The 24,430-nt window shown below is 41.2% G+C and overlaps 2 protein-coding genes across 3 annotated transcripts; one reads left to right on the top strand and one right to left on the bottom strand.

Annotated features, from left to right (window-relative positions):
- Positions 1–677: 677 nt before the first annotated feature.
- On the top strand, positions 678–5,560 carry gpr137ba (G protein-coupled receptor 137Ba). Its single transcript, XM_044046537.1, has 7 exons — positions 678–1,346; positions 3,199–3,248; positions 3,344–3,566; positions 4,017–4,163; positions 4,293–4,421; positions 4,633–4,754; positions 5,057–5,560. Exons 1-7 carry the CDS (start codon positions 960–962, stop codon positions 5,169–5,171), a joined length of 1,173 nt encoding a protein of 390 aa, XP_043902472.1. The 5' UTR covers positions 678–959; the 3' UTR covers positions 5,172–5,560.
- An 874-nt stretch (positions 5,561–6,434) lies between these two features.
- Positions 6,435–24,217, bottom strand: egln1a (egl-9 family hypoxia-inducible factor 1a). 2 transcript variants are annotated; one of them, XM_044046538.1, is made up of 5 exons: positions 23,203–24,217; positions 12,524–12,643; positions 7,886–8,022; positions 7,082–7,149; positions 6,435–6,991 (listed from the first exon to the last, which is right to left on the bottom strand). In XM_044046538.1, exons 1-5 carry the CDS (start codon positions 23,905–23,907, stop codon positions 6,936–6,938), a joined length of 1,086 nt encoding a protein of 361 aa, XP_043902473.1. In that variant the 5' UTR covers positions 23,908–24,217; the 3' UTR covers positions 6,435–6,935. The 2 variants fall into 2 exon arrangements, with proteins under 2 accessions (XP_043902473.1, XP_043902474.1); XM_044046539.1 differs by lacking the exon at positions 12,524–12,643.
- Between the last annotated feature and the right edge of the window lie 213 nt (positions 24,218–24,430).

The raw sequence follows: 24,430 nt of genomic DNA on the forward strand, positions 1-24,430 counted from the left end.
CTCTGGTGGTACTTGGAGGAAAATCAGAAATAATACTGCTTTACTTTAGATAACAAGGTTTTTATGATCGAGTGGAGTGGAGTTGAAGATTTTTAAATAATAATTAGAGTCACCTTATCTCCGGCTTCATCTTAATTTAATTTCACTACACCAGGGTCTGAAGTGTATGTGAGGAGGAAGAGACTGACCAGAGGACAAATGATCTTATTGGGAATAAATCTGCCTTAGGTGAAAATTCTGTAGAATGACTTTTGAGAGGTCAATATTTTCACAAGTGGTAATTGATATCTGATACTCCCTGGGACTCCCTGGACAGGTCACCCAGTCCATCACAGGGACACACAGAGACAAACAACCATCCACTCCCACACCTAAGAGTGTCCAATTTGCTTAATCCCCAAATCTGCATGATTTTGGACTGTATGAGGAAACCTGAGAGTCTGGAGAAACCCCCACAGATCAAGCCCTTTGGTGACACATGAATAATGTGTCATGTAGAACAAAAATAAATCAATTAATATCATCATTACCATCTAACAGCTCTGAGCTGCTCTCTCGGGATCACCAGCATTGGTGGGAAGCCCCATGACAGGGTTAAAGGTACAGTTCTGTGCGTCAGCTGATGCGTAGTGAGTGTTGGCGGGGGCGGGAGGAGCTCAGCTCCCGGCTGCAGACTTCACCAGCCTCCTGCCGCCTCCTGCCTCGCTGCTGCTGCTGCTGCCGCCGCCGCCGCCGCCTCTGACAGACAGACTTCATTCTCCACCGTCTGCAGGAAGTCCGCCTCGTTCCTCTTCTCTACCCCCTCCTCCTGACGACTTTTTCCGGCGCTTTTTTGCACATCACGCCTCCCGTGAGAGACGTCCGCGGTGAGTGTGTGTGTGAGTGAGAAGCTCCCCTGAAGCTCCGTGAGTCTCTCGGCCCCCCTCCTCCTGCTCCCTTTGGCCGGGGCAGAGCAGGTTATGGAGGCCCTGGTGCTGGAGGAGAAGAAGGACTCGTCCCCCACGGACAGGTTCCTGCCTCTGCCCACCCTGAGCCCGGCCGTGCCTCCATACGTCACCCTGGGCCTGACGGTGGTTTACACCGTCTTCTACTCCCTCCTCTTCATCTTCATCTACGTCCAGCTGTGGCTCATCCTGCGGTACCGACACAAGCGCCTGAGCTACCAGACCGTGTTCCTGTTCCTGTGCCTGCTGTGGTCGGCGCTGCGCACCGTGCTCTTCTCCTTCTACTTCAACAACTTTGTCACGGCCAACACTCTGCGGCCTTTCCCCTTCTGGCTGCTCTACTGCTTCCCTGTCTGCCTCCAGTTCTTCACTCTCAGCCTCATGAACCTTTACTTTGCTCAGGTGAGTTCACGCACCTGTCACTCAGTTGTCGTCACGTGCTCAAGTATCCCTTTAAGGCACTTAAAGGGATACTTGGGGGGAAACATATGGATGATGGATGAGGATGATGATGGAGTGTGAAACAAATTGGAACTCTTTAAAAAAAAATTATAATTATAATCATCAAAATAGTTGACAACAAATTTAATAATCAATTAATAATCGATGAATGTGTGCATGGATATCACAAAACTATGTGACTTGCGATTAAATGAATAAATACTTACATACTTGGTGTTATTGAGTTCAACGTTAACATAGACCGTGAGTAACAGATGTAAAACACTGAATGTGAAAAATTAAATGCATTACAACAACAACATGGTTTTATTTAAAGGTGCTATATGTAAGAGCATGACCATGGCGTGTCATCAGAGGAAACATGAAATACTGGCTTCACTGATAACAATAGTGTCACCTGTGTACTCTCACACAAACACTTGTTTGTTGTTGTATCTAGGGGAGGACACATCGTAGACATAATGCATTCCCCTCTTACTCCATATTGTTTTTATTACTTTCTGTATGTCTCCTATTAAGATTTGATGTTTTCATGCTGGTGAGCCAAAGGCAAATTTCCACCTTCCACCCCTAACTCCAACTCTAAAACCATGTCTTAAACTCTGAAAAAGCCCTAAAACTGTGACAAAATGTCCCCACAAAGACAGCTTTTTGCATTTTTTGGGACTTCACAAAGATATAAATGCAAGTACACACACATACACTCACATTCCTGGCCTGCAAACTGTGTTCATGTTTTGTTTTGTTCCGCTTCACCTCCCGTCCAATAACTCGTAGCACTTCAACACACCTGGTGCCAGCAGAGCGAGGAGAGTGCCGTTAGCTGCTAAGTGGACAACACTGAACCTAAAAAGCAGAACCTGCAGTGGAGAACGCCCACGTTGACGAGGAAGACGACGCGACTGATACCAAACGGTGTAGAGTCGAGCCGTGCCGTGCTAGAACTGTATCTGTGGAATAGCTTCACATGCCTCTGGGTTGCTGTTGTACATATTGTACATAGATCACCTGAACATACTAGAAGTATAATCACATTAAAAAATAGGAATAGCTCCAAATCTTTAATATGTAATATAGGTAAGAGCTGCTTTACAGAGGCCAAGATTTGGGCAAAAATCAAACAAAAAAAACATTAATTTCCTTCACGTTCACTTGCCACACACATCACAAACTTGTCCATGGGTTGCTCGCGGTGTGTCAGGCATCATTTGATTGTTTTGTTTCTGGTGAGTTGTTATCAGTTTTAACATTTAATCGGTACACAGGATATTCACGACTGATATCTAACTAGTCATATATCTGCAATTCAGTTTTTACTGGTCAGAACGATGTCTCTTGTGGATTAGAGATGTCTACAATGACAAACCCCTTAGACATGAATGACAAAAGTGACATCATTCTGACTATCCTGTGGCTGTATTTATGATTTTTGCCATGCATTTTTTTGTGGAACCTATTACTACATATCTCATTCTTTTAACGTTCATACTACTTTGTAAAGCTGAGGCAACTCTGAGAACAAAGAGCGACTGCACCTGAAGCTTGTTTTTAGCTGAATCCTCTGGTGCTGATTGAAGTCACAGTTAACTGAGAGTAACATGGCTGTGTGTTTGTATGTGTGTGTGTGTGTGTGCGCGTGCTAAGCCACTCTTGGGTCATGCTGTTTTCTGCAAGGTTCCTGTTTCAAAGGATTGTTTTACTTTCCCAGAAGAGCAGAAAAACAGAAGTGAAATTGAGCTTCCACTAAAGTGTAACGTCATTTGCATGGTGCACTTTTTTTTTATGTTCACAGGTTGTTTTCAAGGCAAAGTCAAAATATGCACCAGAGCTTTTAAGATACAGGTAAGACCTTTTATATATATACTTGTGATTAGGATTTATTAGATTACATTTTCTATTAAGTGATATTCTTTCTTTCTTTCTTTGCTGACCCACAGGCTGCCATTGTATCTGCTCTTCCTCTTCATCAGCCTCGTGTTTTTAGTTGTGAACTTAGTGTGCGCCCTGCTGGCGAGGATGTCCACCACAGAAACGCACACCATTGTGCTCGTGAGGGTTGCAATCAATGACACACTTTTTGTCCTGTGTGCCGTCTCCCTCTCAGTGTGTCTGTACAAAATCGCTAAGATGTCTCTGGCCAACATTTACCTGGAATCCAAGGTGAGGAACAATACAAAGCGACAGAAACATGACATAAAAGCAAACAAATGGTCTATTAACACGCAGGGAACAAGCCAGTTTAAGCAAATAGATAACAGGATAAAAATCAGAGTTGTTTAAAATTCTGGAAAATGGAACACCATCGAGTGACTTTGACAGCCGTTTTGTTACCGGCATCGAGATTATTAACGTATTACACGTTGCATGAAGCACCCTCGAGTGAATATACACCTCTCCCTGTGATTTGTGTCTCGTACACAGTGAGTGTTCCCTAGCAACCGTGTCGTGCTCGCGCCAAACAGGATGGTACTGTGCTGTGATGAAAGCCTTTAAGGACTGTTCAGTGTTCTCCCCGTTATGTTACGTTGTTGTGCTGTTCTTTGCACAGATCAGTTAAATGTTAAATTAATCTTTTTGCTCTTTTAACGGTCTCACAAATGAAATGTACAGGGGACATCGGTGTGCCAGGTGACAGTGATCTGTGCCATCGTCATCCTCCTCTATTCATCCAGAGCCTGCTACAACCTGGTGGTCCTGGGACTCTCTAACAAGAGCATAAACTCCTTTGACTATGACTGGTACAACGTTTCAGACCAGGTGAAGCAGCAAAGACATCATCATACACACATCTACCTGTCCTGGGATTGTTCCCATTAAAGGAATGATGTGTCTTCCATATCAGGGTACAACTACACCCTAACGTGGTAATGTCTTTTTTCTTCTCAGGCAGATTTACAGTCGACTCTGGGCGACACTGGCTACGTCGTCTTCGGAGTGATCTTGTTTGTGTGGGAGCTGCTCCCCACGTCTCTCGTGGTTTTCTTCTTCAGAGTGAGACATCCTAACCTCCACGGGGTGAGATGCCTTGATCTCAGTTTCAAGTGAAATACGGGACAGTTTTGTCTTTTAGAAAACGTTATGGGATTATTCATACATGCTGTGTCACTTTGTTTTAAGGGGCTGTGAGGCAAATAGGCTGGGAACAGTATGCTGTTGCCTCTGCTTTGAATATAACAGACGTTTGTCTGAAATATAAAATAATTTGACATTGTTTTTGTTCCTGCAGAGTGGCTCTGGGCTTCCCGGTAACGTCTTCTCCTCTCGGGCTTATTTCTTTGATAACCCGCGGCGTTACGACAGCGACGATGACCTGGCGTGGAGCGTCATGCCTCAGAACATCCAAGCCAGGTGAATTCAACAACATCACTCTGTATGAATTGGGGTAACGGACAGAGAAGTCCTTGGTTTTTTTTTTAGTGTTTTATGATCATTAGCATCAATAATAGTAATGTTTCATCTCCTATTTTATTTGCCTCTTCTTTTTCGTCAGTGCATAACGTAGTGACTCATTTACTGCCATATCTATTCTGTACCACCGAATATACATTAATACACACATCAGTCTTAAATAGGTTGGAAAAGAAAATCTCTCCTGCTGGGAGCCATCGCTGGTGTAATTGATGCTTGTTTATCTTTTATTTATTGCTCAGTCTGGCGGCTGACAACTATGAATGGGGGAGCCAAAGCAGCGGCATCAGTGCCTACATCGGAGGGGATGACGGTTACCACCTCCCTATTCCTCCGGAGGAGCTCAGCCACTACTGATCAGGGTTCAGTGACTCGCGCTAACCTTTGACCTTTGTATATTTTTGCACAGTCCTTCTTAGTGACCGAAGCACACAGTGCCGAACTTTGCCCTCGTCTTCATTCGTTCACGTCGATATGCTGTCTAGAGAAGTAACAGACGTTTTTCTTTGCCATTATATGAAGGTCCACTGAATGAAAAGGCAAGGATTTTGCACACTTTGTAGCACGTATTGTTTTGAGCGCTCTTAAACCTTTTACTGTATAGTTTATACTGAATATTGCATTATATTTCCTGACCACTGCAATAGTGTACGTACTGTTATGCCTATGAACATGTTACTTTTTCATACAGACTGTTTAAATAGGATCATTGTAAATCATATTAAAAATATATTTAAATGCTTAAATGAAAAGTGAACTTTCTTTGAAAACTAGACTAGAACTATTGGCTCTTATCGACTACAGCTGGAGCTGCGGTTCGATCGCCATCCCTGTGACATGTGTCATAACAAAAAGATAATCAGGATTGACATACATCTCATGTTTCCCCCATTTTATTGAGTTCTTTTCATTCCAAAAAGCACTAAATACAGCATGTACCAAAGCTTACCAAGTGGTTTTTCACTTATAAATACGGAGCATTGTCTATGAGACTTTAAATATATTTAGAATTGCACTCGCTTTAGAATTAGGATACGTTTTATGTGGACACACCCCCAATGAGTGACCTCATTTAACCCATCCTTATTACACCAGTAATGAACCTGGCAGAGGAGCAGTTGGCAGCACTTATCTGCACCTGGGGAGCAATGGGGTTGGGGTACCTTGCTCAGGGGCCCAATGCCCTTCAACTTGGCCATATTTTTCAAAAAAGAATAATTTCATTCAACCACATAATCTTACTCACTGTCCAAAAAGATCACTGCTGTGTTATGTGTTGATGACTGCACTTAATGCTGGTTGAAGAAAAATGTTTTCCCTGAATGCAAACTATTACTAATAAACTGTTTCTTGTATTTACCCATAAAGCATCCCTGCAGACAGCACATGTACTGTAGGGCTCCTGCAGAGGGCAGCATGGAGCAATGTAAGACACAAAACAGGAGGCAGCTGAAAACATCAACTCCATCACCCACAGGTCAGACAGATCCATGTAGGATTATGGGTTTGTTTTTCAAAGATTAATGTGTGATTTTGAGAATGAGAAGGACCAATAAAATCCCAAGTGAATCCACCTGAATCCAACTGTGCTGCAAATGAATGAACTTAGAGACAAAAAAATGATGTTCTGTCAATAAAGGGGTGTTATTTATTCGGATGATTCCGCATATAAATGCCGACTCCAGCCTATTTTGCCATACAGTATCTTAGAGCAGCTGATTCCATGTGATGAGCATAACATGTTAAACATATGCAGAACACTGTACCTTTACGGAATTTACTGCAAAAGACGAAGAGTTTCTCTGAGCTTAATTCTGGCTTGAAGTGCTGCTCTGAAAATGTCAGCTATAAAAGCAAAGCTTTCTCCAGCAAAGAAGTGCAAGGCCAAAAGATCCCTTTCAGTACGATGTCGTGACATTTGGGGTCAACCGACATTACTGAAAATGAACCGATATCGGCGTGTGTCCGTTTCGTCTCCACGAGTATAGAGCTTCCATCCACTCAAGCAAAAGCCATTTTGTAAAACACACAGACACGCACACACACGCGCGCGCACACACACAGGCCACTTCCTTAGGACAGAGCACTTATTGGCTGTTGATGGGGAGAACGGTGTTCCCACTAGCTGGGATCTGACGGTTTGTTGAGCTCAACCTTTACACCCTTTTCACCTGCACCTGAAAACAAAGGAAGTGCAGACATGAAAGAGATGACGGAGATGAGACCACAGGAAAGCGGGATGATTTGGCTATTTGATCAAATCCTACCTGTTAAGTACTTTTCTTTCGCTCGGGCTCGCTCGTCCGCATCAAAATACCACACTGTGATGGCATACCTGCAGAGACACGAATGGAGAGGTGAGTCGCTGCCAAACAGAGGGGGTCATCTGAATACGGACAGACGTGGACGCTGACCAACTTTGAGCTGCGGACGTCACGTCACTCAGTTTCAATGAGCCGCCATGTTAGCGGGTACAGATGTGTGAATGGGACCAGCACTGGATTTAATTCAATTTATCAGAGTTCACTTAATCCGTGGAGATCGACCGGTATATCCCAAAACGTGACAGACTGAACATATCTTATCCTTACGTCACTCAGGCATGCTTTTGACGAGTTCAGAAACAGCCGGCACATTATTACGGACCTGCAGTATCTTCAACTTCCTGATTAACTTCCCTTCATCTTACTCCAGAGAGTCACTGAAAGTTTACAAGAGCCTGCAGGGAAACTAATGGGCGGTATCTGGCTCTGTGACAAACACTCAACTGGCTAAAGACAGCGTTGTTGCCACTGGACAGGTAAATGTTGCGTTTGCATAACAGCATTAGTAACGGGCAGTGTAATGCAAATATTTTCCGTGTCAGTTAGACAGAGTCCATTGTTTATAGCGAATTTACCACAAAATTGTGTTTTGGGTTTGTTCCCACATTTCATGGCAGTGATTCACCTCTGGATCTGTGGGGATCCGGTAAAATGTTCTCCCGTTAGCCTGGCGTCTCTGACTGTTTTGGCATCCCGAGGCACAATCTACCGTGGTTGCGGGACATCAACGTCCACAGCTCTACTGACCTGGTGGAGAAGGCGGGCTGAACCTCGTGAGGATTACGTCTGTCTGACCAGAACAGCAGCAAACGATCAAATTTGGGCTCTATGTCAGCAAACTGGGCCTTTCCTTCTGGGAATATTCGGAGAAGGCCACCATGTTCCTGGAAGAGCAGAACAAGAACCCTGTTAAGTGAACAAATCAGGACAAAGCTTTACCAGGAACACCAAGGACAGACTGGACGAAGCAGACACCAAATGAAGCCTCTGCAGTGATAGGGTTTCTGTATTTGGTTGCTATCCTGTTCATGAACATTAAATATCCAAGGGAAGGATATTACGTGACCTGAAGGCTGCATTCATTCCACATCACAAGCAGAATACATGAGGCCAGGTCAATTATCAACATAGGCTGACAAGGTTAAAGGGAAGGGGTTGTCAAACTCCAATGGCCAGGAGCAAAGCTAAGGATAGGAAGCAGCAGTGGGGGGGCGGCCTTCCTGTGGAGGGATAGGAAGAATAATCCACAGGAAAACTGCTCAGGCAGGATAAAGGACCTGGAGAGTGAAAAAGCAGATTGCTGCAAACATAGCACTTTAACTTTCACACAGCTGATATGATAGGCCCCTCTCTTCACACGCAAACCAGCAGAGCAAAAGGTTCACACCCTTTGTTGGAGAAGTAATGCTATTCCCATTTATACTAATTTGAACGAGGGGGAATACCGGTGGTGTGACAAAAATAAATAAAGTACAATGGGTCAAAGAAGACACGGAAAAGGCTTATTTCCCCCTCCAACACATATGCAGCTCCAGGATAATGGCACGCATGCTGTACATTCAAGTCGGTCAATTCAAAGATTCTGTTGGCTGCCGTCACAACCACATATGGACAAATGTCATCACACACACAGACTGACTGACTAGTGCCTGCTACTTTGACATGAGAATATTTTTATTATCGACTTTTACAAACACAAAAAAAGAAGGTCCATATATTTTGTGAAGACCATAAAATTGTCAAGACTTAAAAAGGGCCGTTTAATGTGTCCAATTTTATATCTGTGCAATTATTTTTGGACAATATGTGCAATTCTCATATAGTGTAATTTTATAAAATTGTAATTTTTTACATTTGTATTCTTCTCATTTATTATTTGAGCATAGGTCAATGTCATTGTACCTGTGTATAATGACTAAAGTTCATTCTATTTTATTCCATTTATGGGCTAAAACTTGGATTTAGGGCTAGGGTTAGAATTTGGTTTAGGTTAAGAGTTCATTTGTGATGCTTCAGGGGCTAGGGAATTAGGTCAGTGAGTGCCCTGTGGTTTGTGAACGAAACAAGACATTTGAGAACATCTTCATTTCAAGGTTTGAGAGACACGGATCCACATTTTCTGATATGAAGTCTCTCAATGTTATTCTATAAGAATGCCATAGAAGAACATAAAGGAGTACACAGGGTGTTCTAAATAAGGCTACCTTGACCATTGACAGAATGCTAGAAAATAAGCATATTAGCCTGTGCATGATTTCACCATCATTCTGATAAATCACCATTCAATATAGTAGTGGCCAAGACATTTAATCTCATCACTTGTTCATGAATGTCCCGTGAGCTCAGTGCAACACACCGTCATGTACAACACTGATGGATGGTTTTTTGACTCACCATATTTGTTCATGGTGAATTAAATTGTAAAAGTACATTTTCTTACCCTTTCAGTAAAGTTTTCAGGAAGTTGTGTTCACTTCCTATAGGTTTTCACTTACAAAAGAAGGAGGGAGCTCAGAAAAAGCTGACAATGCGTTCTGGGACTCCATGTTTATTTAGGTTTACCTCAATAACCGTTTACCTGTCACATTCTGTCAGTTTTATAAGGCAGCCGACAGCCAAGCTCACTCACACTTCTTTTCTCTCATTTCTCTCTCCCTTCATTCAGATCGACACTGATTTCATTCACAACCTCTCTGGACAGGAACCTGTGCTTACGATGGGACACTCTAATCTCTGTACCAGTGTAAATGTTTATTATACGCAGCCATGTTCGTGGTAAAGCAGGGTTTACACTGCTGTTGGCTTTCACTGAGAGTTAATTTAGCATAGCAACTCACTGGTGAATTGATACGGCAATGCTCGTGGTAATGAGGACACTTCTTAATCTCATGACTCAATGAATTAAACAAAAGAGTGGGGTCATATATCTCTCAGTATAGTTGCAACCTGTACTTGCAAGTTGGGTGACACCTTCACACCTCTGTAAACACAAACCACATAAGCAGTTTAGTTAAACATCTCACTACAGTATTAAGATTAATGCAATGTACTCATTTTATTTCAGCAGTTATGGAGTCACTCTCTCTTCAAGGATATGCTAAATAGCGTTTTTTTGTTTAGTGCTTGTTAAAAGAAAGTATAGTTTTTCTAGTTGCTGAATCATTTCCTTCCACAGATTTTTGATTATTGCAAGATAATCATATATCATGTTTTTGGACTGTGGGAGGAAGAACCTTGTTCCGACAGGGTCACCAACCCGGGTCCAAATACACTTAACACTTAAGAGTTCATATGTTGAACTATATGCACCTACTGCATAATCTGGAAGAAAACATTTCTGATTTACAAATACGTATACAGTTCATCGACACCTACACGGTGTTGCACTTCCATAATAACTTTATATCGGACTAAAGCAGCTGAAGCAACATGTTGACAAATAGTTGAAAACAATTAACATTCCAAAGCCATTTCTTTCTCCCAGGAAAGTGCGGTATCCCGGCAACCACGCTCTAAAAAGGGACGCCTCATCAAAAGCCTGATGTATAACCAACCGGTGACCAGACTGTAATTATTCACATGACCATTTGTCATGCCATGATGTCAATTGATGCTTAAATGACACTGAATATAAATATAAAATACAACAAATGCTGAATAATTGCCCAGCCATTCTCTGGACAGCTAATGCACACTCAGCAGTCACTTCATTAGTAGACTGTTGAACTGCTTGTTGAACTGCAAATCAGCCAATTACGTGGCAGCAACTTAATGCATCTAAGTACAAAGACATTTTTAAGACACAGTGCTGAAGTTCAAACCCAGCATGAGAATGGGGGAGAAATCTGACAAAAATGACTTTTAACATGGCATGGTGGTTGACGGCAGACAGGCTGGTGTGTGCATTTCAGAAACTGATGATCTATTGAGATTTTCATGTACAGCCATCTCTGATGCCTCGAGAGAATGGTCTGAAGAAGAGAAAATATGTGGTGAGCAGCAGTAATTTAATCACTCATTAGAACTCATAAATGCAAATGCACCATCTCTTAATGCACAACACATCCAACCTTGAAGCTGATGAGCTACAGCTGCAGAGGACAACACCAGGTGCCACTCCTGCCACTATTAGGAGCCCTCTGTACATAATACAGTGGCTAATGAGTGTGACGCTACAACAGTGGCTGGTTATTAATAGACTTATGGTTTGCCAACAACACTTCATGTTTTCATAGCAACGCGAATATAGTCACTTGTGCCTGATTTGCTGGTACAAAAATAAACTTGGTGAACATGATGATTACATAAAACAAAATAATCTGTCCTGAAAAAACCTCTGCATCAACTAAAGGAGCAGCAGTCAGTTAGAGTGAATCAAACAAGTAATGGACATGAAGTACATTATTTAGTCATTTCATTCAGTTGCTATACAGTCATAATACTTTAAAATGAATAGTAATGCAGGTCCAATACCTTGATGACAGCCCATAGTCGCCCACTGTTCAGTAGTGTACATTACCACAAGGCAAACTCGAGTATTGCATGGCCTGCATTCAGCCACAAATAAGCAAAAGCAAAAACAAAAAGAGTCCTTTAAGATATGAGGAGTCAAATCTGGAAGACAACCAGCGTCCAAGACAAGGTTTACCACCACCCTACCACCTTAGAGGTGTGGTTTTCTCTTCTAAAAGAGCATTACTGGTGTCCTGCATCATGTTATCGGTCTATTATCCCCCATTTCCACTGATCCTAGGTTTAAGTGAGCTTTTTACCAATGGGAATGTGTTCATTCCTGGGTCAGATTACTCTGCAATGCACACAGTGTTTGATTAACTTCAAAAACAAAAAAGCACATTATACTTACAGCTGCAATCAGGGAAGCTATTAAAATCCTATAGTCAAACAATCAAGTTTAGGATTGCAATGACACTAGGTACCAATCCTGTTTTTCAGTATTTTATTTACTGGTATGTGTACTGTATTTCTGAGTGCATCTTACATTTGATGTTTTTTGTAATTTGTGTAATTATCGGGACAAAAATATAAATGTTGTTTTGTACAATGGCAATAATCTACTAAATTCTCATGCAATAACTCATCAAGACTGTGAGTAACGAATTATAATGATAGTTCCTTCCTGATCTTATCATTTAAGTCCAATTTTATGGTATCATATGGAAGACTGGACATACAGTATAACCTTTACTTCTGACTCTGCATGGGGGCAAACCTTACTAAAAAGAACAGATGCATGTTCTTTTTGCAAATGATTTTTCTTCTGATGTTATAAACGACTAATTTAAAAATCAGATGATTTGCTGGTGTGGAATAAAAAAAAGCCAATTAAAAAAACTGAACACCACCTTTCACTAATCAGTCATTTACCTTAGCATTCCAGTCTTTATTAAGGTAATATATGCATGTGACACAGCGTCCGTCGCCATTAGGGTTGTCCACATGGCGCACGTATCCTGTCCCATTTCCAGGATAACAAGCCACCATTGCCTGAAGACAGGAAGATAGAAAAGCATGATTAGTAAAAACAGATATGTGGACGAAAGCACAAGCATACACTCCTGAAACTATATGCAAACCAATGTCTAGGGCTCATATGTGTCACTCAACACTGAACGTAAAAGATGACAGTCAGTGTTGCAATAGAATGAGATGAGAAGTGGATACTGCAGACATTATGTTGTCACCTGCAACAAGGCTGACAAACAGTGGCTGCTTTTAGCCCCGCTGCCTCATACACTTCAAGCTAGTAAGAAATTCAACCAGAGATATCGTACTGCATGTCAACTTCCCTTTGCCTTTTCCTGCTCTATTAAGACTCGCATGATCTGCTTGGGTGTTGGCAGTGAACCCCTATGAGCTCTTGTAAACTTCTTGGCGTAAACAGCACACAAACGTGCTCATGCAACACAGAAAGTCCCTTCGGAAAAACACACACACACACGCACACACACACACACAAGTGGTGACTCGCACACTGCTGAGAAGATTTTGAAAGAAACACTTGTTTTTTCTGCAGAGATAAGACCTCCATGAAAAACAAATGTAAGGGGGGTATCTACCTCAGTCCTTTATTACCTATATTTTTTTAATCAGTCTGCATAACAAATATTAATCTATAAGCACTGAGAATTACAAGTAACACATCTGCATCAACAAACAACCGTGTGTGTTGTCTGACTTGAAAGAGGGGATCGGCTGAGTGGCGAAATGTGTGCAAACATAGGGCTGATTGAGCCCTCATGCACCATGCCTAAGCAGCGATATGACAAAAGGCAAGTTCCCCTGCATTCTTTCATGCACTTGGATCAACAAACACCATAGCAACATTATTTTAAAAAAGCACAAAGCAGTTTATACACTTCATAGCTTGGTCATGTGGCACAATAATTCACACCCATGTGTCAAGCGTGTCCTGTGAAAAGTAATCCTTTGCTGATGATATTCCTATTACACATATTTAGATTTCAAGGACAAGACCAGAATCACAGCTGTTTGTGTCAATCTACATTGTGCTTACATCTTTTGAGTGATGCCAGTTACCTCTGGAACGCACGATATCAGGGCTTTCAAAACCGAATTTTTTTTTATTTTTTTTAAATCTACAACATAAAGATGAGGGGTGTGGGAATCCTTACTCCAGTTGAATTAACAAACGGGAATTTTTTTAAAAAAAAGCAAAGCTGGAAATGAAGGCGGGTGAGGAGCCTTCAAGTTAACAAAGGACTTCCTGATAGTAAGGTGCAATAAAGTCAGCTTTTGTGCGAGTGTGTAAAAGAGGAGCGGGAGAGGTAGAGAGACAGAGAAAGCAGAAGGGTGAGGCTACAGCAGACGAGATGAGTGAACTGCTGTTAACTTTGACTCCTGGCCTCTCTCCAGAGCGAGCAGTATTTTAATGGTTGTGCTACGTGCAGAGCGTGAGGGAGGCTGGCTGATCCTCGGCTATGTCACCCCTCCCACCAGTGACTGCTCGTCTCATGCTGCAAAGCAGGAGATGAGTAAACAGTCTCTGCTAGGGAGTGTGTGTGTGTGTTCAGATGTGTGGAGGTGAGGATGTGCATAGGAGGTCGATCTAAGTGCGAGAGCCTTGGCATCGACAAAAAAGCTAGACACAGCAGTTTTGCCCCTGACTGAGTTCAACTGGACAGCTGTAGAAACTCTATAAGAGGCCATCTACTAAAGGTCAGTTATGCACCTGTGAGCGTTACAGTATGTGCCATTTGATCAGCCATCACCAAAGCTTCACAGACAGTATTCATGGTTACATTTATTGTGAGAAATAAAATAATGAACATAACATTTATAAAATAAATGAAGTATACGTGTTTGTATAAGTTGTTTAAATTTGCCTTGAAATTAGATTTTTATTTGTACTTTAGGTAGGGTATGGAATTAGATTTGTTAGATTTAATCATTCAAAATATTGTATTATTTATTATTATTTGAAAATACACTCCCTGATTTGTTCTTTGCGCCGTGGTTGCTTTTGTGGGTGGGCCTTAGGAAGCTGTTGGCTGATTGGCTACTGAATTTTGGAGCGACAGCTCAATGGACTGGAAGTAGTCACAGGCTTGGAGTCGCTGTCTGTCTTGAACTCGGTCCCCGTCGACAACCGACAAAATAATTGTACGCATTTGTTTTTAAATCTGACAAATGTTAAATACTTACAATTATTTTGTCGGACGTCGACTGGGAAAACTTGGGGAACGAGTTCCAGACGGAGCGCGACTCCAAGCCTGTGACGACCTCCGGTCCATTGAGCTGTCACTCCAAAACTCAGTAGCCAATCAGCAGGCAGCTTTCTAAAGCCCGCCCGCAAACAAAAAACCACAGCGCAAAGAACAAATCAGGGAGCGCAAAAAACAAAAAAATACAATCATTTTGAATGATTAAATCCTAGTGTTGTTTGCTTTGTGAAGTTTTGTTTGAAAATACTGACAAAAATCTAATTCCGCAGTAGGGCTGACATCTTGCATCATGTTCCAACCAGCCTGAACAGACAAACCAGCCAGTGTGTGTGTGTGTTTCGCATTTTAAAGCAGAAGCTAACTTAGCAAATCAAAAGTGTGCAAATGACAATCTTTACATACTGTAACTTGTTTGCCTTACACATGATCTGATCATGAGAACTCAGCAAGCTCAAGCTCAGCAGAAGAGACACAACAACAAAGAAACAAAACCTATTTACATTTAAGAAGCTTAAAAAAGAGAGCTTGTTTTAATACTAAATTAAACAAACGCTCAAACTGATTAACAGATTATAAAAATGGTGATTCATTTTGTAATCGATTTATCGTTGCAGTCCAAGACACAACTTTTTATTAAATCCATGGAAAAAAGCATGTGGCAATAATGGAGATGGCACCAAAGTACAACATATACACAAAGTGAAATCTGACAACTTCACAAAATTTAAACGTAGCATTTTATAGATGTATTCCTGGCAGAACTAAATGAAATAGAGTATAACCAGGTCTAAACCTGAGTTACTTCTCAGCCAATTTGTTTTCTGCATTCCAAGGTGGCCCTCATTAGAGGGATGACCTCAGTCACTGTGTTGTCTGTTAACATTCCAAAGACGCACTGTGAGGCTGATGGGCATTTACAGACTGAAAGTGAACAAGGGAGAAGAACGTCATTAAAAGTAGGTTGGAAAGGCCTTCAGAAAGGTCATCCAAAAGGTATCCAAATACAGATTAGCTGAGAATGAAAATAACTGGCATTAAACACAACAAACAGTCTGCAGCAACTAACAAGCCCTTAAGTAAACTAAATTCACAGAGAAAGTCACGTGTAATCTCTAATTTACAGTTGGTTTCACTGTACTTTCAATGTCTTATGGCGGCTCAGGTGGAATCATAACACACATTTATCCACTTTGTCAGATTTAAGGTTAGTTGTGACACTGAAACTTTAAAGATCTATTTCAGTATTGTTGATGCAAGTGCTGAACTTGTATTTTGCAAAACTCAAAACTACAGCTGCACCTTCCCCTGCCTTGTTGGCCTTGTCTGCCTTTCTGTCCTTGATTCACTTGCGCAGTAGTGGTAATCGGGGTCAGCCGCGATGTCACCTGAAAGTTATGCCCAAGCAGTATCATGGCTAGCTGTCAACGCAGCTCAAAAGTTTGGGAGCATTTTACCAAAATAAAAGAGAAGAATGTGCAATGCAAAATCTGCAAGGCAGAACTTGCCTTCCATGGCAGTATGATGGCGATGCACGAGCATCTGAAAAGGAAGGACGCTGTGGCTGATTCAATTTCTGACGAAGAGGGACAGTCGTCTCGGTAAGCTAATGGTTGGCTGGTAAAATTAATGTCAACAGTGAGCTACTTATTTATAGCTGTAAACGTTAATATTAACGATTATGATTTCATTAGCACAAATATGTTATGTGTTTATTTTAACAGCGATGTTATGTTTGACTAAGAAATGGGATAACGCTAATGTTTCACAACATACACATATTTATAGTGCGTAGTTTTTGGTTCTATTTTACAATGCAATAAAAAATTAAAAAAATGTTAAAGGCCAGAGTTGTGCCTTCATTATATTTTATTTATCACCTTAAAAAATGTCAGAAATACTGCTACAAGCTGCAAAATTCAGATAGTTGAATGAACTATCATCTTAATTGTCTTTATTTTTAGTTAGCATATACCTTAAACCCTTCAAGATGGAAGCTAATGATGGTTATATAAGTGCAGCTGTATGCTGGTGCGATAAGCTGCAATTTGCGTATGATCCGATTAGTCATAAATAATCGGTGACTAGTCGATTATTAAAATAATCGCTTGTGGCAGCCCTAATTATTATACCGATTCTGAAGAAAATCACATTGCGATCTACACTGTTATTGAATTATTGCTTCACCCTACTTGGAAGGAAACACTCACTGATCATTGTTGATGATGCTAGTATCAATTCACACCCTTTAGTGAGCCATAAAGTGGGGTGGTGCAAAAAGGAAAAGCTGCGAGGGGCCGGCTCCCTTCACAGAAGAGATTCTTATCCAAACACCAGCACAAACAATTGGGACAGGGACCTTGTAGCACAGGGGAATGTAGGAACTAAGACAGTTTGGTCCCCAGGCCAGGATTCTCAGTTTTATTTGTCTGGCAGCAGTGCTGCCTCTAGAGGAAATCCCTATTTAAAGTAATAACCTTCTTTACTCTTCGCTTCTTTAATTTAGACATTAAACAATAGTGGGGGGATGTATAAAGCACCAGAAACGGCAAAAACACAAGAACAATTTACATTATGGATACACAAGCACTGATAGAAATTGTGTGAAAACATCAGCCTTGTAGATTTCAGAACACTCTGATCGTGTCTTCCATTGACAAATGAAAGATAAAAACACAGACCAAACTCTGAACACGTTAAGGTTTCATCTGGAACAAAATCGAGATTGATTCACACATCAGGCCTGCTGCTGGTTCTGCGAAATGACATCATATACTGGGATGCAATAACCCGACAAAATCAGCACACATCAGTTCATGATGAAAACTGGCCTGGAGTCAGCATGAAGGGGATGTCACTCATTGATGACAAGAGCGGAGAGCAGTGCCATTGGTGCTAAGTCCGTTTAGCACAGCAAGTTGTTGTGTGACTGCTAAGTCTGACTGAATGGCTCTATTGGTGCCAGTGTGAGAGCCAAGTGAGCACATTCTGTACTTGGATCGGTCACTGATACTTTCCCCTTGCCAGTGGTAGCAGAGTGACCGCAGCACAAAATATGACGAGATGACTTAAATCAGTGTTCAAAATAATTTTTTTTTTTTTTAGAAAGAGTAAAAGCTCAGAGGATTATAGCCTCCTTCTTGCACTGTACTCCAGCCTCTATACAGAATGAGAACAAACAAAAACTATTGATTATTAATTTGTAAGTTATGTACTTGATTAATCAGTTTGAAGAAAAAAAAAGTCTTCCAAAAAAAAAAAAAAGCGATTGAGGTTTTCTAAACCTCAAAATTATGACATCTTCAGATGGGATTTTTTTTGACAAACCAAAGTTTTTCTGCTTTAGTTGGTAAAGGGGAGCAAAGAAAACCAGAGAACATACACATTTCAGAAGCTTAAGGTTTGAGAGAAAAAAACAAAAAAAGATCAAAATAGTTAAATAAATAATAATTACTTAATTGATTAATTGTTGATATAAATAAATGTTCTCTTTCAAATGCAATTGCATTTATATTCAAAAAAAAAATCCCAACAAATCTATCAACAGATTTTTTTTATCCGTAAAATTGGATGTCATGCTCCTTTCATCAAAATGAATCTGATGTTCAAACAGCTGCAGCATTGTAAACAGAGATCAACTCAAACTTGGATTTGCTCTAAACCCCGTTAATGCTTCATAAAAAACCCCATTCATAATATATAAAACACAGTATGTCCTTTCTTATCCAGTCAGATAATAAGTATTAGTAACGAGAAGCACTATCATAGCTGTGTGAGGTGAGGCCTTGTCGCTGCAAAAGTAAATGGTCTGTATATATTTTCATATAACCCTCATCTTGATGACCATTCACACACTCATTCATACACTTAATCTACACATATGCAGCAGGATTTTATAATCACTGCACTCTGCCCTCTATTTCACATGCTGTCGGCACATCTGCCATGAGCACCGTGAGGTCATGGTGAGTCTTGCCCAAAAGACATTTCAGCATGCACACTAGAGGAGCTAGGGTTTGAGCTGCTGACTGTAAGTTTAAAAGACAACCTGCTCAACCTACTGATTCACAGCAATGGGAGCAATCAGCGTTCATCTTTATGATTCTCCGTGGTGTGGCGTGTTGCAGGCAAATGCTTCACGATCCTCCATGTGTGTTTGTGTTGCCTTCATGCTAATCTCCTGCCTGCATCTGTGTTGTGTGAAAAAACGAACGTTAAGCGTCCAAACCCCAACAAACACTGCCATAATGACTGATTTGCAACACAAAGGAATAAACAAGAAAAATGCCAAACAATAGATGTTTCATCGTCAGACTGTATATCATCAGGCCCTAAATACAGAATGTCATGTTCAACTTCCTGGCTTCATTAATCTCTTTTAGGGTTTATCAATCATACAACATTAGCTCATACTTGATCGTGTACTGTTTTGCTGTATGATGGGGAAACAATAGGCAGGAAAAAGGTGGCATGCAATAGTAAAGTGCATGCTGGTACTGCAGGCAGAAAGAACGAGCAGCTCATGCAACATATAGCATAACGCAGAGTCGGCACCAAGACACGATCACATGACTTCCTCTCGCCTACCAACTCTTTAAGCTTTAAAATGTAGGTCAACGGTCACCTTCCCCATGACAGCACACACATTCAGTCGCGTTGTGAGATTACACCAATGACAACAAAGTTACACAACATTCAACACTAGAAAAACTCAGTATCGACCACAGCATTTGCAGTTTGAAGGACTGGTGAGATGACCTCTGACATTATTCGTTTTTAGTTCTAAATCGCTATAAGTTAAAACTGCTTTTTGGCATCTGTCAGCAGTTTTCAATGAAAAGGATAGACTTGCTTCGGCCAATACATTAAAACTTGTGAAATTATGGGACAACAGGATTTTATGACAACGGTAGGACAACCATAAATGGGGTTTTGAACGGAGATAGTTTTTTTTTAACTTTTCCCTCAACGTTGAATGACCCACTTGTGCAAAATAAAATTGCAGTACCGTACCCAAACATGCATCCCTCTGCTGCATTTGGGGATGTAACACAGTTATTGCTGTTAGCAACTCTTCTGTGGACAATAATCTCAATTAATCCATTAATTGTTGGGTCATAAAATGCACTGAAAAGTGACAACCAGAAATTTTGTGAAGCACAAGGTGACATCTTTAAAAAATCTTGGTAGTTATGCCACTACATAAATCCTGTTTCAGCTCTACATGCGTTTCATGAGTGGTAGGCATATACTATGTGTTTCTTTCCCACAATTTAAATTGAATTAAGTATGAGATTATCTGGCCAAATTACACAAAACAATATACATCTTAATATTTACTATAGGTGGGCTTTATGATTTCATCAATGGCTAAATATCCTCACCACAGTAATGCAGGTGACATCTAAAGACGTGTAGTGTTATGACATTAGCTTGAGTTTAACTTAAAGAGTCAAGTCCGTAAAGGACCATACCATATTACATCCAAATATAGTACTACACAGAGGTATCACGTTTTGTGTACAACATAAACTGTCTAAATGCAAGCTGTGCACACAAACCGTTGCAATGCAACCTTGGCTAATTCAGCCAACATGTTAACATGCTGGACGTACCAACACTCAGAGGGAAACAGTGAGTCGGTGACAATCCTGGTGCAAGCTTTTTTATATTCCCTGATAATTCTGTAATGGCATCGGACAGCATTCAAAATGCTGAAGCTACAGAGAAAAGTCCTGCTACTCGCAACTTCTCACAATGTTATCACACGAAAGCGGTGGAAATGAACAATGACATTAAAAAACTTATTAGACTGTATCGTCTTCCCGCTTTCCTAATGTAATTGTGATTTATACCTTGAGCCAACGATACTGCCGTGTTTGCCAAGACAACCAGGACGGTGGGTGAGGAAATCAAGTTCTCAACAGCTTTTGACTGAGTGGCCAGCAGCGATGATCAACAGCACAACCTGAAATTATGCACAAAATGTTCATGTCTCTAAAGACAAATAGATAACTGAGAACAAAATCCTGGCGTAATCTGAAAGACAACAATACACAGCAACCATAGCTCTGTGTCAGAAAACCAAGTACATGAAGCAAGACTCCAAATGATCATACATTTATATTCTACAAAAACAGATCTCTACACTATTCAGGAATAACTGATTTATTGCAGGGCTACTATATTAAAGTGCAATTAGTTGTTATACTGGCTCACATTTGACAAGGTCTACTGAAAAGGGAACTGAGCCTAATTTCTATTCACTGAGACAGTGACAATCTAGTTCAGAGCATGTCCCTCTCCCCATGAAAGGAATAAGAGTGGACAGGCTGACAGCAAATCTACTCCTGGATCACTCTCAGGTGATAAGGTCATATTGACTAGGTCTAGATAAAAGAGGAGAGGGGCATCACATGTGGCCAGACAGCTGCAGCAGCAGGGTAGCCATAAGTTGCTTTTTTTAAAAGCCAGATACGAGTTACAGACAACTGTTGGAAATGACCAACAAGGTCACAAGTCAACAAGGACATATCTTTAGGCTGCATTTACACGGTTTAACACTTGGGGAGATAACCCACTTCTGCCTAAAACAGATGTGGAATTGGCATTATTTTTGAAATCCTCACCCAAAGGCTTAAAAAGGCATGAATCCTAAGCATGAGTGGACTGGCTTGAGCCCTCCTCCTTCATTGCACCAAATAGAGTCACATCATCATGTATAGGGTCCACGTGTTTACGTTATTTGCCATTGAGAACGTAATATCAGCTCTGTTCAAGCCGAGCTGGGGATATCCATATGCACATGAGTATTTTCCCGTTTACACCTTCATGGTTCATATCTGATTTGCATCCACTTGTGCCATGCAGTGTAAACGCAGCATTATTGTCTGGAAAGAATCAGCAACACGACACAAGTTTAAAACAGTGTCTTAGAGAAAACACCTCACAGAGACTGGCCACAATTTCCTCTTACACAGTGGCAACCTTGGAGGTATTCAGGTCTCAACAAAAAGGAATGTTTTGTCTTACCACTTGTGTCTGTAATAATGCCTTTTTTCTTCCACTTCCCTACTGTAGGTCAGAGTCAAGAGGCTGCCGTGTGCTTTGATATATTGAACTTGCAGAGGTTGGCTGCCATGGTTAAAAGTCATGTTGTTAAAATAAGCTTTCGGTTTTAAATGACTTCACAGCATCTATTTGTCTCAGTATTATTGGAAAAAGTGTTGGCACATTTTTTTCACTAAAAAACAAAACAAAAAAAAATTAAAATGTGTTCAGCCCTGATGTAATCACCCTGAAAATGTTATGTTAAGGAAATAATCCACTCTTCTGACTCTGGGCATTAGCCATGCTTTAACCTGGAGTTAGAGTGGACTTACTCGCCTCTTACATGCTAAGTCAGTAAAACATGCAAAAGAAAAAAAAAACACAACAGATGTTGAATGTAATGCTCCCTTTATGATGGCATGAGTCTGACAGAGCTGGGAGGGCCAAATCTTTAATTTATTGGGTCTACCTCAACATATTTAAAGAAAAGTGAAAATACTTTTTACCAAGTTAAGATTAAATTGCCTTTCTTTCTAGTTGTTTCAGCATTTTGTTTTTTAAGTTGGGGGAGGAATAATGTAAATGAAACATGTAAAGTGAAAACCAATGTCAACTACAGATGAGTTTCACTAGCTAATGAATTGAAATTGTGTGCATCTCTGTTGAGTTTCACAAAAACTTTAAAATGGAAAATAAACTTGAGGTATAATGTGGAGTAATGTTTGCACTAGTTTCTCTTTTTTGCTTTTTCATATTGCTGATTGACATCACCTAAAAGGCAAAAACACACTTTTGGGCTTCAGCATGTTCCTTTTTTAGTTAGAGATTGTACTATATGCTCAGTGAAAATAGGTATGATTGCTTGTAATTTGCATATTTGTTCTTTACAACATATGGCAAAAAAAAAAATCCAAATGACCATACATTTGTCCTACATAGACCTGGATCATTACATATTTTTTTATTTTAACAGGTAGTGATTAGGGCTGCAACTTAAATTTTTTTCATAATCTATTATTCGGTCGATTGGTGGAAAATGTTGTTTATTCAAATGCTTTGTGCAAAATTTAAAGAGCTTCAGTTAAGTGTCAAAGAGGAGGAAAAAAAACAGAATATGTTCAGATTTAAGAAGCTTAAATCAGTTTACTTCCTAATGAAAAAAAACACTCAATTAAATTGATTAGTCGATTACCAAAATAGTATTCGATCAGTCAGTGAGACAGGTGTCATTGAGGAGAACAGTAGGACTGTGGAGGGAAACCAAGCACCAACTTTTCAGCCACGAAAATTACAACAGGTTTAGACCATACTCACTTTCGTCCTTCCATTTATCGTGTAGTTTCCCAGTTTACCGTTGCAGTGTCTGATTAGGTCGTCCATGCGACCCATGAGGAAGCGGATCTTCTCACAGCCGGCTTCCCGGCCCTCGATCCACGTGATTTTGTCCCCACGGATGTCTTTGGTGGAGTCGCTTTTTTGACTGACCAGCTGTCCGTCTGTGAACCTGCCCGTTTTGTGCAAAGCCTTAACATTTTCCAAAATGCCCATTCCAATGTCTGCTCCTAAAAAGTTGTCCACCACACATATGCCATGCTTGTTCATGCACGGGACTAAGTACTCCGTGGCAAGTTTCTGAGGGGATGCGCTGCTCTGTCCATTAGGTGTGGCGGAGTTGTTAGAGCCGGCATCAAACACTCCGTCGCCAGCTCCCGGCGCGTCTGTTCTCCTGGTTTCTGGAGAACATGCACAGTCCGATGCACCGGCTCCCTCCGTTGCCTTGTCGTCCTCCTCCTTTGGCGGCGGAGCCTGCACGGGTCTCTCACTGGGAGGCTGAGCCTTGTCCGCCTCCTTACAAATGAGCTTGTGCTCCCTCCAGTGTTGTTTCTGGTGCTCCTTGCTGCAGTAGAAGGAGCTCCGGCACCTGCCACACTTGAGGAGATTCTCCATTTTCCCACAAAGTTCACAGTATTGTCGGTCTCGCTCCAAGTCACTCTGTTGCTGTTGCTTCTGTTCCTCCATGTTTGCAGTCACGGTGAGTGCACTGCGCCTTTAAATCCGATCCTACACGCGCCCTGTTAACCGTCAACTTTGGAAACGAGCCCACAGCTTCTGCCACGCCACATCGAGCCAAACGGAAAAGTTAGAGTCGAAACGCCGCCATTTTATCACAGAGAGTCCCTCTTCACATGTTGTGTGAAAGATATACTGTATAAGTGAGAACCCGGGACCATACATTACAGACGCGTTTCGGTTGAATTCTTGCTGATTTGCGGTTGGCGTAGAGAACGGCATGGCGCCGCTCAGCGTGTACTTAGCCTATCTGAGGTCCCACCCGCTCTGACGTCACACCAGTAGCACCGCCCCTCAAGCTGCTGCATTCACGAAACATGAGACAAATGATGTTCATAAATGGCTCCAAGCCATGCTCCAAGCACGTGGAAGTCTGACATGTCTTTGCCTGTGGACAATCAATATAATCGTTTTATGTCATGCTGACTGGATCCGTCTGCCCTAGTCACAGACCTACAGTGACTTTTTACCA

Source organism: Solea senegalensis, linkage group LG15 (genome assembly GCF_019176455.1).
Source record: "Solea senegalensis isolate Sse05_10M linkage group LG15, IFAPA_SoseM_1, whole genome shotgun sequence".
NCBI classification, from domain to species: domain Eukaryota; kingdom Metazoa; phylum Chordata; class Actinopteri; order Pleuronectiformes; family Soleidae; genus Solea; species Solea senegalensis.